Genomic DNA, 20169 nt, shown 5'->3' with positions numbered 1-20169 from the left:
GGGAGGGGTTAGAGGGTCACATCCAGCCTCCTAACCGCATTCTAGCCAGCAATCTAACCTGGCAATGTGGGACGGCCACTCAATGTCATCCCAGGGTCACTGATGTGGAGCGTGTTCCGAGGGGTCTGAGCAAGTGGTTCCAGTAGTTCTGAGGTGTTGTTCATTTCATTGCTCCAAGCTTGAGGAAATCCTTCCAAGCTCCACTGGCTGACATAGTCCACTTCAGAGTCTCAGTTCACCCAGATGCTTGCTATCCAAGCTTGGCCAGCAGAGTTGTCCCATTTGTCCTGCCCTCTATCGCCTGCCATGTCACTGGCTGTGCTCTGCAAGCCTCAGTGATCTGTCAGATACCCTCCTGTGCATCTGGGCACGCCGTCCAGTGCACAGCCTTCAGCAAGCAAGCAGCCCCAGTTATGACACCTGCACTCCGTGATCAGAGCACAGATCCTGTGGTTGGAGTTCTGAGTCCAGTGGTCCAGTTGTGGAGGTATCCAAAGCAACCTCACCAGAGGTGATCCCAGCCCTGACTCCTGTGTGTGCCAGCCAGTGTGGAGTCTGGCTCAGCCTGTCAGCTGCATCAACCCACACATACACTGGTGTTTGTAGTTGCTGACATGGTCAGTCCTGTCCCCAGGCCTATCTCATAGGCAAAGCAATGGATGCTCCTGCCCAGGCCAACCCTGCCCACCATACACGCAGCCCACCATACACGCAGCCCTAACCCACGCTAGTGAGAACCACGGCCCAGTCAGAGTGACTCCCAATAACCCACACTAGGCCCTCAGCCATGGTTCCTGTGCATGGCAGTATGTGCAGTAGACTGATCCAGTCTGTCTCACATCCCTTTTGACTTTCATAGACACCATTGGGTGCTGCAGCCTAATTCAGCCCAAGTTACTGCACTGTTCAGCCCACTCTCATGCTGGTGGATGCCACCACCTGTCTAGTCAGTGCTGCCCCCAGTCCTGGTTCTCACACTCACTGGTGGGAGCTGCAGCCCCTCAGGGGGTGCCCATAGTTTGCCTACTAGGCCTACTCCCAGCCCCAGATCTTGCATTTTCCAGGTGGTTCTGTGGTCTAGAGTGACAGGACTTGCCCCCATTCCCTGCACTTGCCAGCTGATGCTCAGGCAAAGCTCAGTCAACTTGCATTTACTCTGGCTCCTGCATTAGTCACTTAGCTAAGCCTGGCTCTCCCCCTAACCCAGCTCACATGCAGGCCAGTGGGCTTTGTATCCCTGCCCAGCCTGGTCTGCCCCCAGTCCTAGCTCTCACACTTACCAGTATGAGCACTGACCCAGCAGGGGAGCTCCTGTAGCCCCACTACTGGGCTCTTCCCCTTCCCCCCTCCCTCCTGCCTCAGTGTTTTACATATGCTAGTGTGTTCTGTAGTCCAGTCTGGCCTGGTTCAGCCTAGCCTGTACCTTCTCATGCTGATAAATGCTTCATCTTAACCCAGCCCATTCAGTCCCCAGTCTCAGCACTAATGTGAACTGGCTGGTGCTGCGGCCCAACCAGCCTGTCACATACCCCATCCTGGTTCTCACATCTGCCAGTGGGTGCTGTGAACTGGCCTAGCCTGGCCCACCCCCAGACCTGAGCCACATGTATGCTGGTGGGTACTATAACCTGGCCTGATCTGGGCTGCTCCCAGCTGAGATTCTTGCACTCACCAGCAGGGACTATATCCTGACCGAGGAGTTCCCATAGCTCCTCTGTCAGGTCGCCTCCCAGTTGGAGATCTTGCCTGTGTTGGTGGGTTCTTTTTCCAGCCTGACTTGTCCCACATCCTGTCCTGGCAGGTATGGCAACATTGCCTGACTGGCCCATACCCATTCTGGCTCTTAACATTGAATATTACAGCACAGCACTGCCTGGTCCACCACCCGACTCAGCTCTTACATGGTTCAACAGATTCCAAGACCTAGCCTAGCTGTCCTACACCCACCCTGGCTCCTTCTGAGTGTTTTGGATAAGGCAGGTGCACTTGCAGTCCCCCAGAAAGCGTGCTTCACTCTTTAGTGTGTTCAATTGCTAGTGAAAGAGCATCTCCCTTGTGAGGCACCTTGTGCACCTGCAATGTTATATGAAGGCAGTACAATTTTACTCTGTAGGTTTAAACTTTTTTATTTGGGGAACAAATGTTTCCTTAGGTAACAAGCATGAAGCTCTTGTGTAATAAGAAATGTGATCTGTGGATTTTGTTCTTGATTTGATATGATAGCTTTCCACATTTCCCATGGAAAAAGCCAATCTCCTATAGCTGTACCGGTTTTCCCTTCTCTGTGTGTAAATCGGTGTTCTTCAAAAGCTTCATGGGAAAACTGGGAAGAGATTTTCAGTGTGTTTCCCCAGACCAATTTTACTGAATATGTTGAAGTACTCTTGTGTATGTATGTATACAGATTCACCACATACAGAAACAGGCTGCCTACGAGCCCAGTTCTGGAGGAATCAGGACAAGTGAGATGTGTCTGCAGTCCAGGTGTTCTCAGCTTGCCAACGGCTGATGGTACATCGCAGAGCGGTGATGCACCCGCCAGCTGTGTTTGAGATGGTTATATATGTGCCTTCACTTACGACCATCAAGATTTCATTTTAATAAACACATTTAACTTCTCTTAAAGGTGAGCAAGGCAGAGGGAATTCTCCTTCTAGCAAAGTCTGCACTGAAGAATGGAGAAACAGCACAGCACTTGCGAAAGGTGGTTGCTGAATTCTACAGATTAATACCTCACAAAGCCCCAGGCCCCGAAGAAGTCAACCTGAAGCTCTTGGCTAAGGAGGAGGACCTATGCCAGGTAAAACTCTGAAATAGGAAATTCAATTTAAGCTATGCTTGGGAGTAGACCAATCTTTAAAAATATGTACTTATTTATTGGAAAGGCAGATATACACAGAGAGAAGGAGAGACAGAGAGGAAGATCTTCGGTCCACTGGTTCACTCCCCAAATGGTCACACCGGCCAGAGCTGAGCCAATCCAAAGCCAGGAGCCAGAAGCTTTTTTGTCTTTCACTTAGGTGCAGGCTACCAAGGCTTTAGGCCATCCTCTACTGCTTTCTCAGGCCACAAGCAGGAAGCTGAATGGAAGTAGAATAGCTGGGATACGAACCAGTATCCATATGGGATGCCAGCACTTGGAGGTGGATGGTTAGCCGATTGAGTCATCACTCACAGGGTCCAATGTGCTCTCAATTCTTTTCTTTCTCTCTTTATTTTTTTAAAATACAACTTGACTTTTCCAAATATACGATTCATTGGACCCATTCATGCATCTTTACTCTTGGTATTTCTGGTGTTTCTTGAGCTCTGTGCTTTGCAACCAGTTTAATAAGTTCTTTACTCAGGAGCTCCTGCCGGGCTGCCCTGGCCAGGGACTCTCGGATCTTGAGTCTCTCCAAGACCACAGCAGGCATGATGAGCTTGTAGTTGGGACTTTCTTGTGGAGTTTGTCCCATGTGACTTTGTCAAACAGAAACAGATTGTCGAGCTTGCCCTGAACTTTCCCTTTGGACCACTTCCTCTTGGCATTGTCCACCCCTCCTCCCCCCCACCCCCGTTTGTTCACAGGGTCCTTATGCTTCTTGGCTGGCTTCCTGGCATCTCTCTTTTTCTTGGTGTCCTTGAATGGCATGGCGAGGTGCAAGGAGCGTCGGCGACCACCTAGGTCTTGCAAGATGTTGGACCTTTGGGTTCTTGGGGAAGTTTTCTAATGTAGATTCCTCACACATACAAATGCGGGAATCTGTTTAGGATCTCTGCATTGTGAAAATAATTTTCCAGACCAATAGATGAAGTAAGATTTTTTTTCTACAGAAGAAAACTGCCATGGGCTTCAACCCCAAGGACTTTAGGACAATGAGATGTGGGGTGGTTGATGGCCCAGTTGATGGCCCAGTTGACTCCTCGGGTTGGCTCAATGCCTTTCCCCTCCCAGCCTGCCTCCCTCACGCTCAGAGTAGAGCTAAAGATGTTTCCAGCATCCCATCTGGATTCTTTCCTTTTCTGTCTCAGAAAGTCTCCTGCAATTGTGTGCATCTCTGGTAGGACCTGAGTCGCATGGGCTGCCCTGGGGACGGGAGTGGATTACTGGGCCACATCAGAAGTAGGCCACCTGCCCTGAGCTCTTTCAGTAGAGAGGAAGCGGCTGCACGCTGGCCTTGCAGCTCCTGATAAGGCTGAAGTCACACTCAGGCCCCTTCTGTGTGGGAACGGCCTGGGGCAGGTTAGGGAATCGAGAATTGCAGTTCCAGAGTTTGTAGATGTGGAACACTGCATGTTTGCAGCAAATGATGGCTTCGGACAGATGTTCAGAGGAGTCAGAAGTTCAAAACTAGCAAAAATAATCACCAAGCAAGCAGATAAAGACCCCTTCCTAAGAAATAGAATCTCATGGTCGGGGTTGCTCAGAGGAAACATGGCACTCAGTCAAATACGGTTTCTGAAGTTTGATATATATTTTTTTATTTTGTTATTTGAAGAGTTGAGTTATGGAGAGAAGGAGAAACAGATCTTCCATCTGCTACTTTACTCCCCAAATGGCCACAATCACTGTAGCTGAGATGGATTGGAAGTGGAGCCAGAGATTTGAACCAGCACCCATGTGGGATGCCAGCACTGCAGATGGAAGATTAGCCTACTACACCATGGTGCTGGTCTCCCAGATTACTTTTTATGATTATTTTTTTAATATGTATTTACTTATTCAAAAGGCAGGGTGACACACAGAGATAAAGATGGAAAAAAAAAAAAACAGATCCACTGATCCCCAAATGGCTACAATAGCCAATCTGGGCCAGGCTGAAATGAGAAGCCTGGAACGCCATCCTGATCGCCACACGGGTGGCAAGGACCAAGCCCCTGGGCCATCCTTAACTGCTTCCCGAGGCACGTTAACGAGAAGCCAGGATTGAAACTGGCAAGCTTGTTACAGGATATCGGCATTACATCTAACCTGCCGCACGACAATGCCAACCCTTCCAAACTTTTTAGTTTGAAATTGTCTTTTGAATAGATTAAAATATCTATATGATTCAGAAGTCAAAATGATGTTAAAAAGATATGCTCAGAGAAATCTCTGATCCACTCTGTCCCCTGCAACCATCTCCTTTCCATAACACGGAACCATTTTGTTTTGTTGCCTTTGCAGAGTTTATTTTTGCAAATAATTATATAAATATGTACAGGTTGAGAATCCCTTATCTACAATGCTTAGAACCAGAAGTATTACATTTCAGATTTTTTTCAGGGTTTGCATATATGTGAATGCATACTTGTAATGTTTTTGCATAAATGAAATGAGACATGAGAATTGGATCCAAGTAAAAACAGAAAATTCATTTGTTCCCTATAAAACTTATGTACATAGCCAGAAGATAATTTATTTCTTTGTTTTTTTTTCTTTTTTCCTTTTTTTTTTCTTTTTCAGAGGGTAATTTAATATAATATTGTTATGTACCTGCTTCTTGAGTGGGACTCATCCTATGAGATCAAGTAGGGAATGCCAGTGCTTCGGTCCACTTTAGATTTAGGATTTTCAGGTTCGAGGTGTTAGTCTGCGTTCTCGTCATGCTTGCACAGCCGTAGGTGACATAGGTCAGTCCCTCAGGACACACGGTTAACACAAGATGGATGAGGTACTGCCAGCACAACTGGCAGACTTTCGCAGGACACCTGAGCATGCAAAATAATGACAAAAATATGGTATAAGAAATCAATAAGCCAATAACAGGCTTCCGTTCATCATCCCGTATGGTGTGCTGCTGACGTGACGTGTGCTGGCGGTGCTGAAGGCGTGTTTACACCAGCATCTGCAACACCCCGTCCTGTGACGTCATGACGTGACGTGTGCTGGCGGTGCTGAAGGCGTGTTTACACCAGCATCTGCAACACCCCGTCCTGTGACGTCATGACGTGACGTGTGCTGGCGGTGCTGAAGGCGTGTTTATACCAGCATCTCCAACACCCCGTCCTGTGACGTCATGACGTGACGTGTGCTGGCGGTGCTGAAGGCGTGTTTACACCAGCATCTGCAACACCCCGTCCTGTGACGTCATGACGTGACGTGTGCTGGCGGTGCTGAAGGCGTGTTTACACCAGCATCTGCAACACCCCGTCCTGTGACGTCATGACGTGACGTGTGCTGGCGGTGCTGAAGGCGTGTTTACACCAGCATCTCAACACCCCGTCCTGTGACGTCATGACGTGACGTGTGCTGGCGGTGCTGAAGGCGTGTTTATACCAGCATCTCCAACACCCGTCCTGTGACGTCATGACGTGACGTGTGCTGGCGGTGCTGAAGGCGTGTTTATACCAGCATCTGCAACACCCCGTCCTGTGACGTCATGACGTGACGTGTGCTGGCGGTGCTGAAGGCGTGTTTACACCAGCATCTGCAACACCCCGTCCTGTGACGTCATGACGTGACGTGTGCTGGCGGTGCTGAAGGCGTGTTTACACCAGCATCTGCAACACCCCGTCCTGTGACGTCATGACGTGACGTGTGCTGACGGTGCTGAAGGCGTGTTTACACCAGCATCTCCAACACCCCGTCCTGTGACGTCATGACGTGACGTGTGCTGGCGGTGCTGAAGGCGTGTTTATACCAGCATCTGCAACACCCCGTCCTGTGACGTCATGACGTGACGTGTGCTGGCGGTGCTGAAGGCGTGTTTACACCGGCGTCTCCAACACCTCGTCCCGTGACGTCACGGTAGTCATAGCCTCTGGACGACAGGGAGGTTGCATGTCCTGTAGGATCTCACAGCTCCCCCGTCATGTGTGTGGTCGGCTGTGTAGCTCAGGCCCGCACACCCGGAGTACAGAACACAGCGCATTCTCCAATAACCTGAAATAGATCAGAAATCTACTAATCCTGAATCGCATTTATTCACTGTCCCTGCTCACCGACGGACCTGAAACAATTGATTTCAGTTCTCAAACTCTCACTTATCTGCATGATAGTTCTTCAAAAAGCGAAAATGGATTTAAATTTTATTTTGCTACAAAATGGCTTTTGAAATCTGTCAATAGTCTCTCCTTCGATGTATTTTCCATGAACTTTTTGACTTTTTTTTTTTTTTGAGCAATGAGGATAATAAGCTACTTTGGTGTTGTGGTGAGGACAAATAAATGCCGTGATGACCAATATCGTGGCCTACAGGGAACCCCGATGGTTCTCCCAGCTTCCGCCCTGCCCGGGCAACTGAAGCAGCAGGTGGAACACATCTCCCTATCTCTCCTCTGTCACTCTGCCTTTCAAATATTTAAAACTAAAGTGAATAGTGTATTTATATCTTGTTAACAATAATATGCTAGATTCGTGTTTGTATTATTAACATTGTATACTGTGCAATCAGATAGCGAACTTTGTTAACTTTAATACAGTACAAACAGCAAACATTGATGTAAAGCTTTGGGGAAAAAAAATGACTTTCCCATTCTTTTTGAGAACATATCAATAGAATATAAATATTCATGTTTTGATATGTATTGAGTCTGATGTCTGTGTACCGTTTCCACCCACAGCTAATAAGAGACATGGTTAATGTCTGTGAAACTAATTTTTCCAAACCCAACCCACCATCTCTTGCCAAATACCGAGCTTTGAGGTGCAAAATTGAGCACGTTGAACAGAATACTGAAGAGTTTCTTAGCATTAAAAAGGAGATACTAAAGAACAATCACGGGTAAGCCAAAAGGAAACATCTCAGAACCTTCTTAATTTTATTATTATTACTTTTTTAAAGATTGGTTTATTTTTATCAGCCAGGCAGATTTATCAGGAAAATGAGAGCAGAAAGAACTTGGATCCGCTGGTTCACTCCCGAGGTGACTGCAACGACCAGAGCTGAGAGACAGAGAGAAGGAGGGGTGGAGGGTTGGAGGGAGGGGGAGAGAGCAAGATCTTTCTGGTCCACTCCCCAGGTGGCCACAGGACTGGGGCGGGCTGAAGGCAGAGCCAGGGCATCATCCAGGCCCAAGCACTGTGCTGTCTTCGCATTTGTGCTGCTTTTCTCAGACCCTTGTCAAGGAGATGGATCTGAAGTGCAGCAAACGGGACACAAACGGGCAATTCATGGGATGCCCGCATTGCAAGTGGCACGGCTTCACCAACCGTGCTGCAATGCCAGCCTCCCATTTGGGTGTTTTTTTGTTTTTTGTTTTTTGTTTTTGTTGTTGTTGTTGTTGTTGTTTAGCATATATGCTGCCGAACAAGTGCTCCTTCCCACTTTATTCTTATATGTGAGTGGAACTGTACACTGTATATTATGTATTTGACAAGATTTGGGATTAGCCTATGTATAAAATGTTAAACTTAACTTACACGTTTTCTTTTACCGTAAGCTCAGTAAGTTGGTGTTTTTCAGAACAGACGTTTGGCCCAGTAGATAAGATGCCTGCCTCCCACATTGGGGTACCTGGGGTCCCTTCCAGATTCTTCGTAGTGTATATCCCAGGGAACAGAAGATGAGCCAAGTGTCTGAGTTCTTGCCAAACCCATGGAGAGACCCAGATGGAGTTCCTGGCTCCTGGTGGCAGTCCATCCTCGGGCATCGGGCATTTAGGGCCTGGACCAGAGTTTGAGAGGTCTCTCCTTCTGTCCCTCAAATCAACACGTAAAAGATTTTCAATAGGAAACCCTTTCCAGGCTATGTTGTAAGTTCTTGATTCAGCTTTCTGACAATAGGCGTTTACCTTGACAATCATGATTTTGTGTGTGTCTTTTGCTTCTCAATATGTGATCTCAAGGTTTTCCTTCTGTCTCTTACAGGAAACATCGTGTGAACATCTTGCAGATGTTTCGAGTCGGCAGAGTGAATGAAACCACCGAATTTCTCAGCAAACTGGGCAACGTGAGGCTCCTGTTACATGGATCTCCAGTCCGTAACCTCATAGGAATCCTGTCCCGGTACGAGCAGCCTCCCGGGGGTGACACGTTTTGTTTTTCCCCTAGTTTTTCTAGAATTTTCTAAATTCTCAGCCAGCCGACTTCTAGAGAAAATTAAACACCTCATCACTAAGCATATCCTTTAAATGGTGTAGTTCTTGCTTTTTAAAGTTGTGTTGTGTGGGTATGAACTGCCCCTGGAAGACTGTATCATATGACGACAAGTGATTGTGTATTGCAAGGCTCTTCATGTGTCACTAATCTGAGAACTGCCCAGTATTGAAAGAGATAATTCTAGAAATTAGAGTACCTATATGTGAGTTTCCAAATCAAAACATAACTCTAGTTTTCTGTTGACTTAACATTAATGCTAAAACTAAGCTTATGAGTGAAGGGGGGAATAAGATTAAATTTGATCCTCTAAGTACTTTAAAAAAAAACAAACAGTCCTGGCAGTGTGGCCTAGCGGCTAAAGTCCTCGTCTTGAAAGCCCTGGGATCCCATACGGGCACCTGTTCTAATCCCAGCAGCCCTGCTTCCCATCAAGCTCCCTGCTTGTGGCCTGGGAAAGCCATCGAGGACAGCCCAGAGCCACAGGACCCTGCACCCACATGGGAGAACAGGAAGTTCCTGGCTCCTGGCTTCAGTTCAGCTCACCACCGGCCGCTGCGGTCACTTGGGAAGTGAATCATCCAATGAAATATCTTCCTCTCTGTCTCTCCTCCTCTATGTATATCTGACTTTCAAAAAAATAAAGAAAGAAAAATAAATAAAGAAATACAAGATCCACCTGGAAAAAAACTTAAACTGCTGTCACTTAAGATGCTTAAACCCGTACAGGGTGTGTGGTTTGAGCCCAGCTAGCCAGCTGCCTGCTGATGGAGGCAGCGGATGATGGTTCTAGCACCTGCATCCCTGCTCCCCATGGAGGAGCTGGCTTCAGCTCAGCCCAGCCTGGCTCCTGGAGGCTTCTGAGGAGCGAATCAGCACATGGAAAATCTCTGTCTACCTCTCGCTGTGTCACTCTGTCTTTCAAATAAATAAATCTTCTTTAAAAAGAACAAGCAAACAAAAAATGCTGTTGATGGACTCAAAAGACATTTGTGTTCATCTAAAGGATGCCAGTTCTTTTCAAATTAATCAATACATTTTGAAAGAAGTTAGAAGCAGATTAAACTTGCATTTGCAACTCCGCCACCCCATCTCAGAGGGCTGTTGGAAGTTCTGGCTTCTTGGCTTATGACCCAGCTTCCTGCTTGTGCGTGTAAGGCAGCAGAGGAGGGCTGAGTGCCTGGGCCCTTATCATCACATGGAAGACCCGGAAAGAGTTTCCAGCTCCTGACGTTGGTCTGGCACAGACTATTATGGCCATAGATCGCATAAACCAACAAATTAAAGCTATCTCTCTCTCTGCTATTCTGCTTTTGAAAGAAGTAAATATATCCTTAAGAAACTGAACAAAAAATGAGAATAGATTTTAACTACATATATTTAAAAAAAATTTTTTGGCATTACCATGATAATTTTGAAGGTGAAGAATAATGACAGAGAATTAAACAATTGGTATTAAACCTATTATAAAACTACATGAATTAAGTTCCCAGAATGATGGTTAAATAACTAAATCCTCACCCTGCCGAGACCCAATCAGAGCACTAGTTCGTGTCCCAGCTACTCCACTTCCCATCCAGCCCACTGCTTGTGGCCTGGGCAACAGTAGAGGATGAGCCCAAAGCCTTAGGCACCTGCACCTGCCTGGGAGATGTGGAAGAAGCTTGTGGGTCCTGGTTTTGGATCGGCTCAGAGCCAATTGTTGTGGCCACTTGGGAAGTGAGCCAACAGATGGAAGATCTTCCTCTCTGTCTCTCTTCCTCTCTATAAATCTGACATTTCAATATAATTAAATAAAAATGTTCAGGCTTATTTATTTTTATTGGACAGTCAGATATACAGGCTTTCCCAGGCCACAAGCAGGGAGCTGGATGGGAAGTGGAGCCACCAACACAAACCAGCGCCCATATGAGATCCTGGGTGAAAAAGGCGAGGACTTTTTTAGCCACTAGTCTACTGCACTGGTAGACTTTTATTTAAAAGATTAAACAAATCTTTTTTTTAAAGATTTATTTTTATTATTTTTTTATTGGAAAGGCAGATATACAGAGAGGAAGATCTTCCGTCCAATGATTCACTCCCCAAGTGAGCGCAACGGCCAATGCTATGCCAATCCAAAGCCAGGAGCCTCTTCTGGGTCTCCCACACGGGTGCAGGGTCCCAAAGCTTTGGGCTGTCCTCGACTGCTTTCCCGGGCCACAGGCAGGGAGCTGGATGGGAAGCGGGGCTGCCGGGATAGAACCGGCGCCCATATGGGATCCTGGGGTGTGCAAGGCGAGGACCTTTAACCACTTGCGCCACCACGCCGGGCCCTAAACAAATCTTTTAAAGAAAAAAAAAATAAGCTGTAGTCAGAAGCTGGATCCATCTATCAAACCCAAGTACTCTGATGTCGGGTGCTGGTGTCTTGGTTTTTTTTTTTTTCTTCTAAAGATTTATTCATTTTTATTGCAAAGGCAAATATACAGAAAGGAGGAGAGACAGAGAGGAAGATCTTCTATCCAATAGTTCACTTCCCAAGTGAGCTGCAACAGCTGTAGCTGAGCCAATCCGAAGTCAGGAGCCTGGAGTGTCTTTCCAGTCTCCCACATGGGTGCAGGGTCCCAAGGCTTTGGGCTGTCCTCGACTGCTTTCCCAGGCCACAGGCAGGGAGCTGGAAGGGAAGTAGAGCTGCCGGGATTAGAACTGGCACCCATATGGGATCCCGGCGCATGCAAGGCAAGGACTTTAATCACTTGGCCATCGTGCCAGGCCCTTAATAGGTTTTTAAATAGCAACTGTTTCTATTATTACAAGGCTGTGATAAGAGGTCCCCCCAGTTTTTTTTTTTTTTTTTGTGCTCGGGCATTATAATACCCTTTTCTTTCTAGGGGTTTGCTTTTACCCAAAGTGGTTGAAGATCGTGGTGTGCACAGAACAGACATTGGGAATCTTGGAAGTGGAATATACTTCAGTGATTCGCTCAGGTGAGTCGGCTGCTTGCTTCCCAAGGAATCGATGCTGCGCCTTGCTCTTCTTGCCTCTGTCTTTCCCCAATGAGGAAGTTTCTTATGCAAGCAACAAACCACTGAAAGGCTCCAGGTTTCCCAGTGTCCTGTAACCGGCTGTCTGACAGCGAACGTTAAGGGAAATTACATTTGAAACCCTCTTCGTGATGCACGCTCCCACGAGCTTTGCTGTGTGTTTTGGCTGAGGTTCTTTCCAAGGAAAGCCCTAACTGTTCTCTGTCACTGGTGGAACTCAGAGGACCTTGCTCCAGGTTATGCAGCTCACCCAGGGCTGGGGTGGGCTCAGTCTCTGCAGCCAGGGTCTTTGAGAGCCTGGGCTCAGGCACAGCCCTGGCCATGAATGCCTCTTTAGAATGTTCCAGCAGATGAAAACTCAACCCCTCTCTCCCTGTTTGTAAGTCTGCCTTTCAAAAAAATTTAAATGAATCTTGAAAAAAAAAAACCCAGAAATCTAAACAAAATTGGCAGGAGCAATATACTTTTCTCTGAGAACAAGTGTTTTGAAGACAACCTGACACAACCAAGGCCCATATATGTGTTTACTCTCTGAACTTTAAAGTAAACAAGCTCATAATAAAGTTCAGAGCTGAATCTTTCCAACAATCTCAATAACAGTGAATTTTGGGATAGCTTTATAGGAAGGTATTTCAGTAATACAACCCTAAATTCATGGGGCCAGTAAGTGTTTTAATTTTCAAGTTTCACAGCTTTTGAAATATTGACATATATGCAATGGGATATCTTGGGGCTTAGACCAAAACCTAAACACAAAATGTTTTTTGCTTCATATACACCTTATGCAAACAGCCTGTAGGTCATTGTATACAATGATTAGCACACCTGTGGCTTATTTTGTTTTGTGTTTGTTTTTAAAAGTTTATCTTACTGATTTGAAACTCAGAGTTACGGGCAAAGAGAGGAAGTGAGATCTTCCATCTGCTTGCCAACTCTCCAAATGGCTGCAAAGGCCCAGGCGGGGTCAGGCCAAAACCAGGAGTCTCCCACATGGAGGCAGGCGTCCGAGGAATTTCCCATCTGCCACGATTTCCCAAGCACATTAGCAGGGAGCTGGATCTTAGTAGAACTGCCACGTCTCCAACTAGCACGGACGTGAAACGCTGGCATCGCAGCTACAAACTTCACCCCCGTGCTATAACAATGACCCCCGCACTTGTGTTGTAACTGTGACCCATCACAGGAGGCCTGGGTACCATGCTCTACCTTGGTGCCACGCAGTGCTTAACATGTTTTGGACTTCAGAACACTTCAGATTTGGGACTTCAAGAAAGGGGTGATCGGTCTGCTATAAAATGCTACTGACCTGTAGCTGTAAGTTGAAATATGTGTTTATTTCCTTCCACATGCAGTGCAACTATTAAATATGCACATCCCGGTGAGACCGAGGGCACCAGGTTCCTGCTTGTCTGTGACGTGGCCCTCGGGGAGTGTATAGAATTTGACCAGAAGGACTTCTCTTTAACCGAGGCCCCAGAAGGCTACCACAGTGTGCATGGAGTAGCACGAACAGCCTCGCTCAACACGGATTTTGAGGTATTTATATATTAAGCAACAAAGTCCCAAATGCCCAAAGAACAGCATCAGGTTTTGCTTCTGCTATGTTCAGTATAATTACATTTATGTAATTAATTGTATGTGTGCCATCTGCATTAGCAAACCTGACCTGCTCTTTTGAGAACATTTGCTAATGACAAGTTGTGATTGTTGTCTTTAACTCTTACTATTTTCTGTTTATGCTAGGATGACGAATTTGTGGTATATAAAACTAATCAGGTTAAAATGAAATATATTGTTAAATTTTGCCTGCCTGAGGATCAAATAAAGAGCTTTAGGCCTCCTAACAATATTGAACTAGAGCAATACAGACCTCCTGTGTTCTCAGACAGCTCCAAAATTGAAGGTAAGACAATTCTGTTACATTTGTCATGAAACTTACATTCATTTTTGGTAAGAAAATATCTGACCTCGTACATGAATATTTCATTTTATTTTTTGTTTTGGACATGGGACAGCCAGAATGTGAGAAAGGTTAAGTGATCTTAAAATTCCTTGTTACTTTGTTAGCTCACTTAGGTTGAACTTGTTCTCAGAGACAGCCAACCTTAAAGCCAGTGCAGTCACTGTAAGCTGTCCAAGTGCAAAAAGCATAACAGGAGGGTGTGCATTAGGCCACTTTGGTTACTATAATGAAATTCCTGAGGTAGGCTAACTTTATACAAAAAGGAAGCTTGTCTGACTCACAGATGTAGAGCCTAAAGTTTGGGTAGCTACATTGTTTTTTTCTTGTTGATAGGCTAAGAACTTCATGGTAGAAGCTTGAGCAAGAGACCACACCTCAAAACAGGAAGTCAGAGTGAGTCAGGGCTGGGTTGACTCCTTTAACACTCTGCTCTGGAGTGAGCGCAGGACTCCCACAAGAGCCTTCTTGGTGCTTTCCAAGGGCAGTGCCCCAGAGACCACTCACCAGGCACACCTTAAAAGCCTGCGTGACCTCCCAGGGTCAGCACACCAGGAAACAAGCTCCCACACTTGACCTTCTGGGGGACACAATCAAACCGCATCCAAACGAAGCAGGGAAGACAGAACAGACTGCAGACACGGCTTTAGAACCAAGAAGCTGAGGCTTGCAGGTCTACCCTACCACATGGTGCCATCATGAACAAGTCACAGAAACTTTCTAATTATGTTTTGTGTAGTGAGGGGGCTGGCATTTGGCATTAAGACACCATTGGAGACACCTGCATCTATGGCAGAGTGCTTGGGTTCAGTACCCAGCTCTGCTCCCTGAGCAAAGCCTCCAGTTAACGCAGACCCAGGAAAGCAATGGCAATAGCTCAAGTGAGCAGGTTTCTGGTACCCACTGAGTTTTTCTGGTTCCTGGGTCCCACCTGACCCAGAATTAGCCATTACAGCCATTGGGGAATGAATGAGTAGATGGGAGATTCTTTTTTTTTTTTTTAAGATTTATTTATTTTTATCGGATAGGCAGATCTACAGAGAAGAGGAGAGATAGAAAGGAAGATTTTCCGTACAATGATTCACTCCCCAATTGGCCGCAACGGCTAGAGCTGAGCCAATCCGAAGCCAGGAGCCAGGAACTGCTTCCTGTTCTCCCAAGTGGATGCAGGATCCTAAAGATTTGGGCCATCCTCCACTGCTTTCCCAGGCCACAAGCAGGGAGCTGAATGGGAAGTGGAGCTGCCGGGATTAGAACCGGTGCCCATATGAGATCCTGGTGCATTCAAGGCGAAGACTTTAACTGCTATGCTGTCATGCCAGGCCCAGAAGATTCTCGTCTGTCTCTTTGTCTTGCAAATAGAATGAAAATGACTAAATAAATGAACAAGCTACAGTAAAAATACCAGCTAACACTAACATTCCCAACCTGCAGATTACCAGTTGCCAGACACCAAAGCCCCCAGCAGTACCCAGGCTGGCCTTCAAGACACCTCTGGAAATCTGATTCCCCTTGAGAATGTTCACGTCAAAGGGAGAATAATAGACTTCGTGGCCCAGGTAAGCCCTTTGTGGTCCTTTGATGGTTAAACTGAATAGGTATAAATTGTAAGAATCCAATTGCAATTCCAGGAGCTAAAAAAAACCGTATGCATTTCTAAAATCCATTTAATCAACTGTGATTGACTGGGCAGTACACAGGAGGGACAGTTTTATGAACAACACAAAAGCCAACCTCTTGAGCATAGCTTGTATAGGGGAACAGGAGACGGACATGACAAATGAGCTGAGTGCCTATCGGGTTACGAAGTCAAAAAGAAAATCAGGAAGGGAAGGGTTTGGACAGCCAAGGAAGGCCTCACCAAGAAGGCAGTATCTGAGTGCAGACCTGGAGGAGTGGGGAACTAAGCTGTGTGGCTATCCAGTGGATGCTCATTCAGACAGAGGGAGTGGCATTGGGCAAAGACCTGGAGCGGTCAGGTGACATCACACAGGCCACTCTGGCAGGGCAGTGGCGGGAGCAGAACAAAGGGGAGAGGGTCCAAGGCCGACGTTAGGGTGTGGGACTTGCTGCCTGACTCTGAGTGGAGGCTCGAGGCAGTGTCCTTGGGAATCTCTGGCAGTTCTCGCTGGGTGACCCTTCAGAGAGATGCAAGCCGAAGCAAGGGGTCAGCTTATATCCTCCACAGCCCCGATCGGTAGACGTAGGCTGTTCCTGCTGCAGGAGCGAAGCGAGATGGGTCATGCCTTGATCCCAAGGGGATGTCTGGGGCCCAGCACTGTGATGTAGATGGTGAAGCCGTCAGCTGCAGTGCCAGCCTCCCCTTCTGGTGCTGATTTGAGACCATCTGCTCCATTTCTGATCGAGCTCCCTGGAAATACTCTGGAAAAATGGCACAGTATGTCCCAAGTGCCTGGGCCTCTGCACCCAGTTGAGAGACATGGAAAAAGCTCCTGGCTTCAGCCTGGACCAGCCCAGCTCCAGCCATTGCAACCATTTGGGGAGAACCAGTGGATGGAAGATTCTCTCTCTTTCTCTGTCTTTTCTCTCTCTCTGTAACTCTAACTTTCCAACAAATAAATACATCTTTTGTAAAAACAAGGAGGCAGGAAACATCTGGAGCCATATTGCAGCATAGGGACTACTGAGGGGACTGAGTGAGGGCTGATGGTGATCAGGCCCAACACCTGCACAGTGGGATGCAGGATGAGGCTAGCAAAGGACTACAGGTGAACCCAGGAAGCTTGGGGATAGGAACAGAGCCTGAGAGAGCGGCTGCAGTCAGGAATGGCTCCGGGGTTTTGTTCTGAGCAACTGGAAGGATGACATTTGTAGCCCTGAAATGGGGAAGGCCACACAGTGAACACCAAGGGTTGTCTGTGCCTGGCTCACCCAGGTTGACCCTTCTTGGGGTGAATTCATTGTTTTAGCTGACTTATACAATGGCGCTATCTCACAGGAAAAAAATAGTGAAGTGTTGAGTCATCTTCACAGTGTGTTAGTTTCTGATGAAAATGCTTTTGTTACCATTCTCTGTAACTCCTGGCATGGTCAGTGCTCAGTCACACAGTAGGATAGACCAAGGGGATGAGACTGACTTGAGCTCAAGTTCTGAGAGCTCAGCATGTAGAGGCAGGCGTGCTGACTGGGCATGGGACAGTCACCTGCAGAACAGGATGAAGTGTTGACTTAGACTGAGTCCCCGTTTGTCGTGGGACAGTTTAGCAAATCCTCGTCAAGCACAGGTGTCCTTCGGGGTTTTGTCAAAGAAAAGGCTTTGGGGAAGAGCTCCACCTTCCATCTGTTGTCCCAGTGGACCTGGCCTGGCAAAGACCATCTGGGACCCCTGCTTCACCTCCCCAATCTCTGCTTAGAATGCCAACGCTTGGGATTTGTCAACCTCATGAGAGTTTGGCCAGTCGAAATCATGCTTGGAGTGTAACATTTAGACATTTGCTAGCTAGTTCTTGGCAGTTCAGCGCTGTCTAGGACACCAGAAAGTGGCAACAACTGCAGCTCCCAGTCCCAAAACTCGAAATTGATGCCCTGCTGTGCACTGGCGGCTGCGCTTTCTACCCAGGATCCTTTAGTTTACCACGAGCTGCAGGGCTGGCAATCTTTTTTCTGCCAAGGGCTATTGGGAAATGCACAACATCATTTGTGAACCATACGATAGTATCAACTTAGGAATTCACTGATTTGGGGCCAGAGCTGTAACATAGAAGGCAAAGCTACCGCTTGTGATCCTAGCATCCCGTATGAGCACCTGTTTGTATCCTGGCTGCTCCACTTCCTATCCAACTCTCTATTAACGTCCCTGGGAAAGCAGCAGGAGATGGCCCAAGTGTTTGGGCCCCTGTACCCACATGAGAGACCTCGATGAAATTCCTGGCTCCTCATTCAGCCTTGCCCAGCCCTGGGGAAACAGCAGACAAAAGATTCCTATCTATCTATCTATCTATCTATCTATCTATCTATCTATCAATTTCTTTCTCTCTAGCTCTATAACTGATTTTCTTTTTTTTTAATCTTTCTTTTTTTTAATTATTGATTATATTGCATTATGTGACACAATTTTATAGGCACTGGGATTACTGACCCCAACCTTAACCCCCACCCCCCTCCCCCATGGTAGATTTCTCCACCTTGTTGCATTACCACAGTTCAAATTCAGTTGAGATTCTTTCATTGGAAGTATTTACCAAGCATAAAGTCCAGCATCTTATTGTCCAGATAAGTTCAACGGTTTCTTGGGGAGACCATCTCTGGTCTGAAGATAGAGCCGGCAGAGTATCATCCTGATCAATTAAAAGCTCCAACATAACATCAGCAACAATTTACAACCTTGTGGAATTAGTTGACATGGTATTGAGTAACCAATATGTATAACTGATTTTCAAATAAACCTCTGAGGAAAAAAAAAAACAAAACAAGAGTTCACTTGCTATAGATTTATTTCACATTAAGTCCCATCTGTGGTTGACTTGGCAGAGCCAGACTAAATGATTCTGTGAGCCTTCTTCGGCCCACAAGTGGGACAGTCCCCACCCCTGGTGGTGAGACATGACCCCAGGATAAATGGGAGCATCTTATCAGCTGCCAGGCCACCTGACAGAGGAACGAGGCTCAGCGCACACATGGGGCTGTGTGCAGTGTTGGTGAGAGTTCCCATGGTCTCCATCAGGTGTGCACAGAGCCCTGAATCTGCAGCCAGTGCACTGGGTTACAGGGCATGGAGGCAGCCCTGCCACTGTGTCATGTGTGGCTGTAGAAGCCAGGGCCAGGAAATTAAGGGATATAATAAAAACTGAAGGCATTTAAAACAAATATGTGTAATCATGTTTATGTCATGCATATAGACTCATCCAGCATGTGGGTTTTTTCTTCGGCAGGTGGTTTTTTTCCAGACATACACAAATCAAAGTCATGTGCCCATTGAGGCGAAATACATCTTTCCTTTGGATGACAAGGCAGCTGTGTGTGGCTTTGAAGCATTCATCAATGGGAAGCACATAGTAGGAGAGGTAAGGGCAGCAAGCTCTTTGGGGCTGACCTTGCTTCCAGTCTCCCACTCTTCCAGATCTTCATCAGAGTGCTCTGGCTGTGAGGCTGGGTTGGCATGAGACAGAGCCAGCACACGGTCAGTGCGTACTGTAGCATGCCTCCCTGCTCAGCTGCTTCCCATCCAGCCTTAGCTGTCAGGGTCATGCAAATTCTGTGCCTAGGCACTTTAGAAAAAGATGATTTCAATATCAGAAGTTTGAAACAGGCACATTGGGAAATTGGTAAACCCCTTATACATTTCTGAGGGGAAAAACCTGTTATCTGCACTCCTAGCTATAAAAGTCAAGCTGGGTGTGGAGGGCCACATTCTGACATAGCACGTTAAGCTGCCTCCTACGGTGATCGCCAGTTCGAGCCATGGGTGCTCCACTTCTGGTCCAGTTCCTTGCTGATGCGCCTGGGAAAGCAACAGAGGATAGTCAGATACTGGGACTCCTGCAACCCATGGGAGAGAACAAAATGGAATCCTGTCTCCTGACTTAGCCTGACAGCCCTGGCCATTGCAGCTATTTGGGGAATGACCCAGTGGATGTAATGTCTCTTCTCTCTCTGTAACCCTGCCTTTAAAATAAATAATAAATCAATCTTAAAATTAAAAAGGTGAAGCCAGGGCAGGTATATGGTGCAGCTATTAAAATGTCACCTCAGGGGCCTGGCACAATAGACTAGTGGCTAAAATCCTCACCTTGCATATGCCAGGATCCCATATGGGCACCTGTTTTTATCCCAGTTGCTCCACTTCCCATCCAGCGCCCTGCTTGTGGCCTGGGAAAGCAGTTGAGGACAGCCCAAAGCCTTGGGACCCTGCACCTGCTTGGGAGACCTGGAGGAAGCTCCTGGCTTCAAATCAGCTCAGCTCTGGCTGTTATGGTCACTTGGAGAGTGAACCAGTGGACAGAAGATCTTCCTCTCTGTCTCTCCTTCTCTCTGTAAATCTGTATTTCCAATAAAAATAAACAATTCCTTTAAAAAGGCCATTTAGGACTCCTCCATTCCATTTGGAGTGCCTCGTTCAAGTTCTCGTCTCACTGCCCTTCCAGCTTGCTACTGATGTGCACCTGGGAGGCAGCAGGTGGTGATGGGTCAGGCACAGCAGGTGGGGATGGGTCAGGCACAGCAGG

At 46.9% G+C, this 20169-nt stretch overlaps 1 protein-coding gene across 1 annotated transcript in view; it reads left to right on the top strand.

The window, feature by feature from the left end:
- LOC121168081 (protein mono-ADP-ribosyltransferase PARP4-like) overlaps nucleotides 1-20169 on the top strand; it is a 74940-nt gene that overhangs the window by 16815 nt on the left and 37956 nt on the right. The window contains exons 9-16 of the mRNA XM_040997849.1: nucleotides 2627-2800; nucleotides 7528-7688; nucleotides 8774-8911; nucleotides 11872-11967; nucleotides 13377-13560; nucleotides 13768-13927; nucleotides 15419-15543; nucleotides 18877-19008. Of these exons, the coding sequence (XP_040853783.1) occupies nucleotides 2627-2800; nucleotides 7528-7688; nucleotides 8774-8911; nucleotides 11872-11967; nucleotides 13377-13560; nucleotides 13768-13927; nucleotides 15419-15543; nucleotides 18877-19008 (1170 nt within the window). The remainder of the gene's footprint in view (nucleotides 1-2626; nucleotides 2801-7527; nucleotides 7689-8773; nucleotides 8912-11871; nucleotides 11968-13376; nucleotides 13561-13767; nucleotides 13928-15418; nucleotides 15544-18876; nucleotides 19009-20169) is intronic.

Source organism: Ochotona curzoniae, unplaced genomic scaffold (genome assembly GCF_017591425.1).
Source record: "Ochotona curzoniae isolate NIBS_2020 unplaced genomic scaffold, NIBS_Ocur_1.0 patch49, whole genome shotgun sequence".
NCBI classification, from domain to species: Eukaryota; Metazoa; Chordata; class Mammalia; order Lagomorpha; family Ochotonidae; genus Ochotona; species Ochotona curzoniae.
The sequence above is the reverse complement of the archived record's forward strand: the minus strand, read 5'-3'. Positions and strand labels throughout refer to the sequence as shown.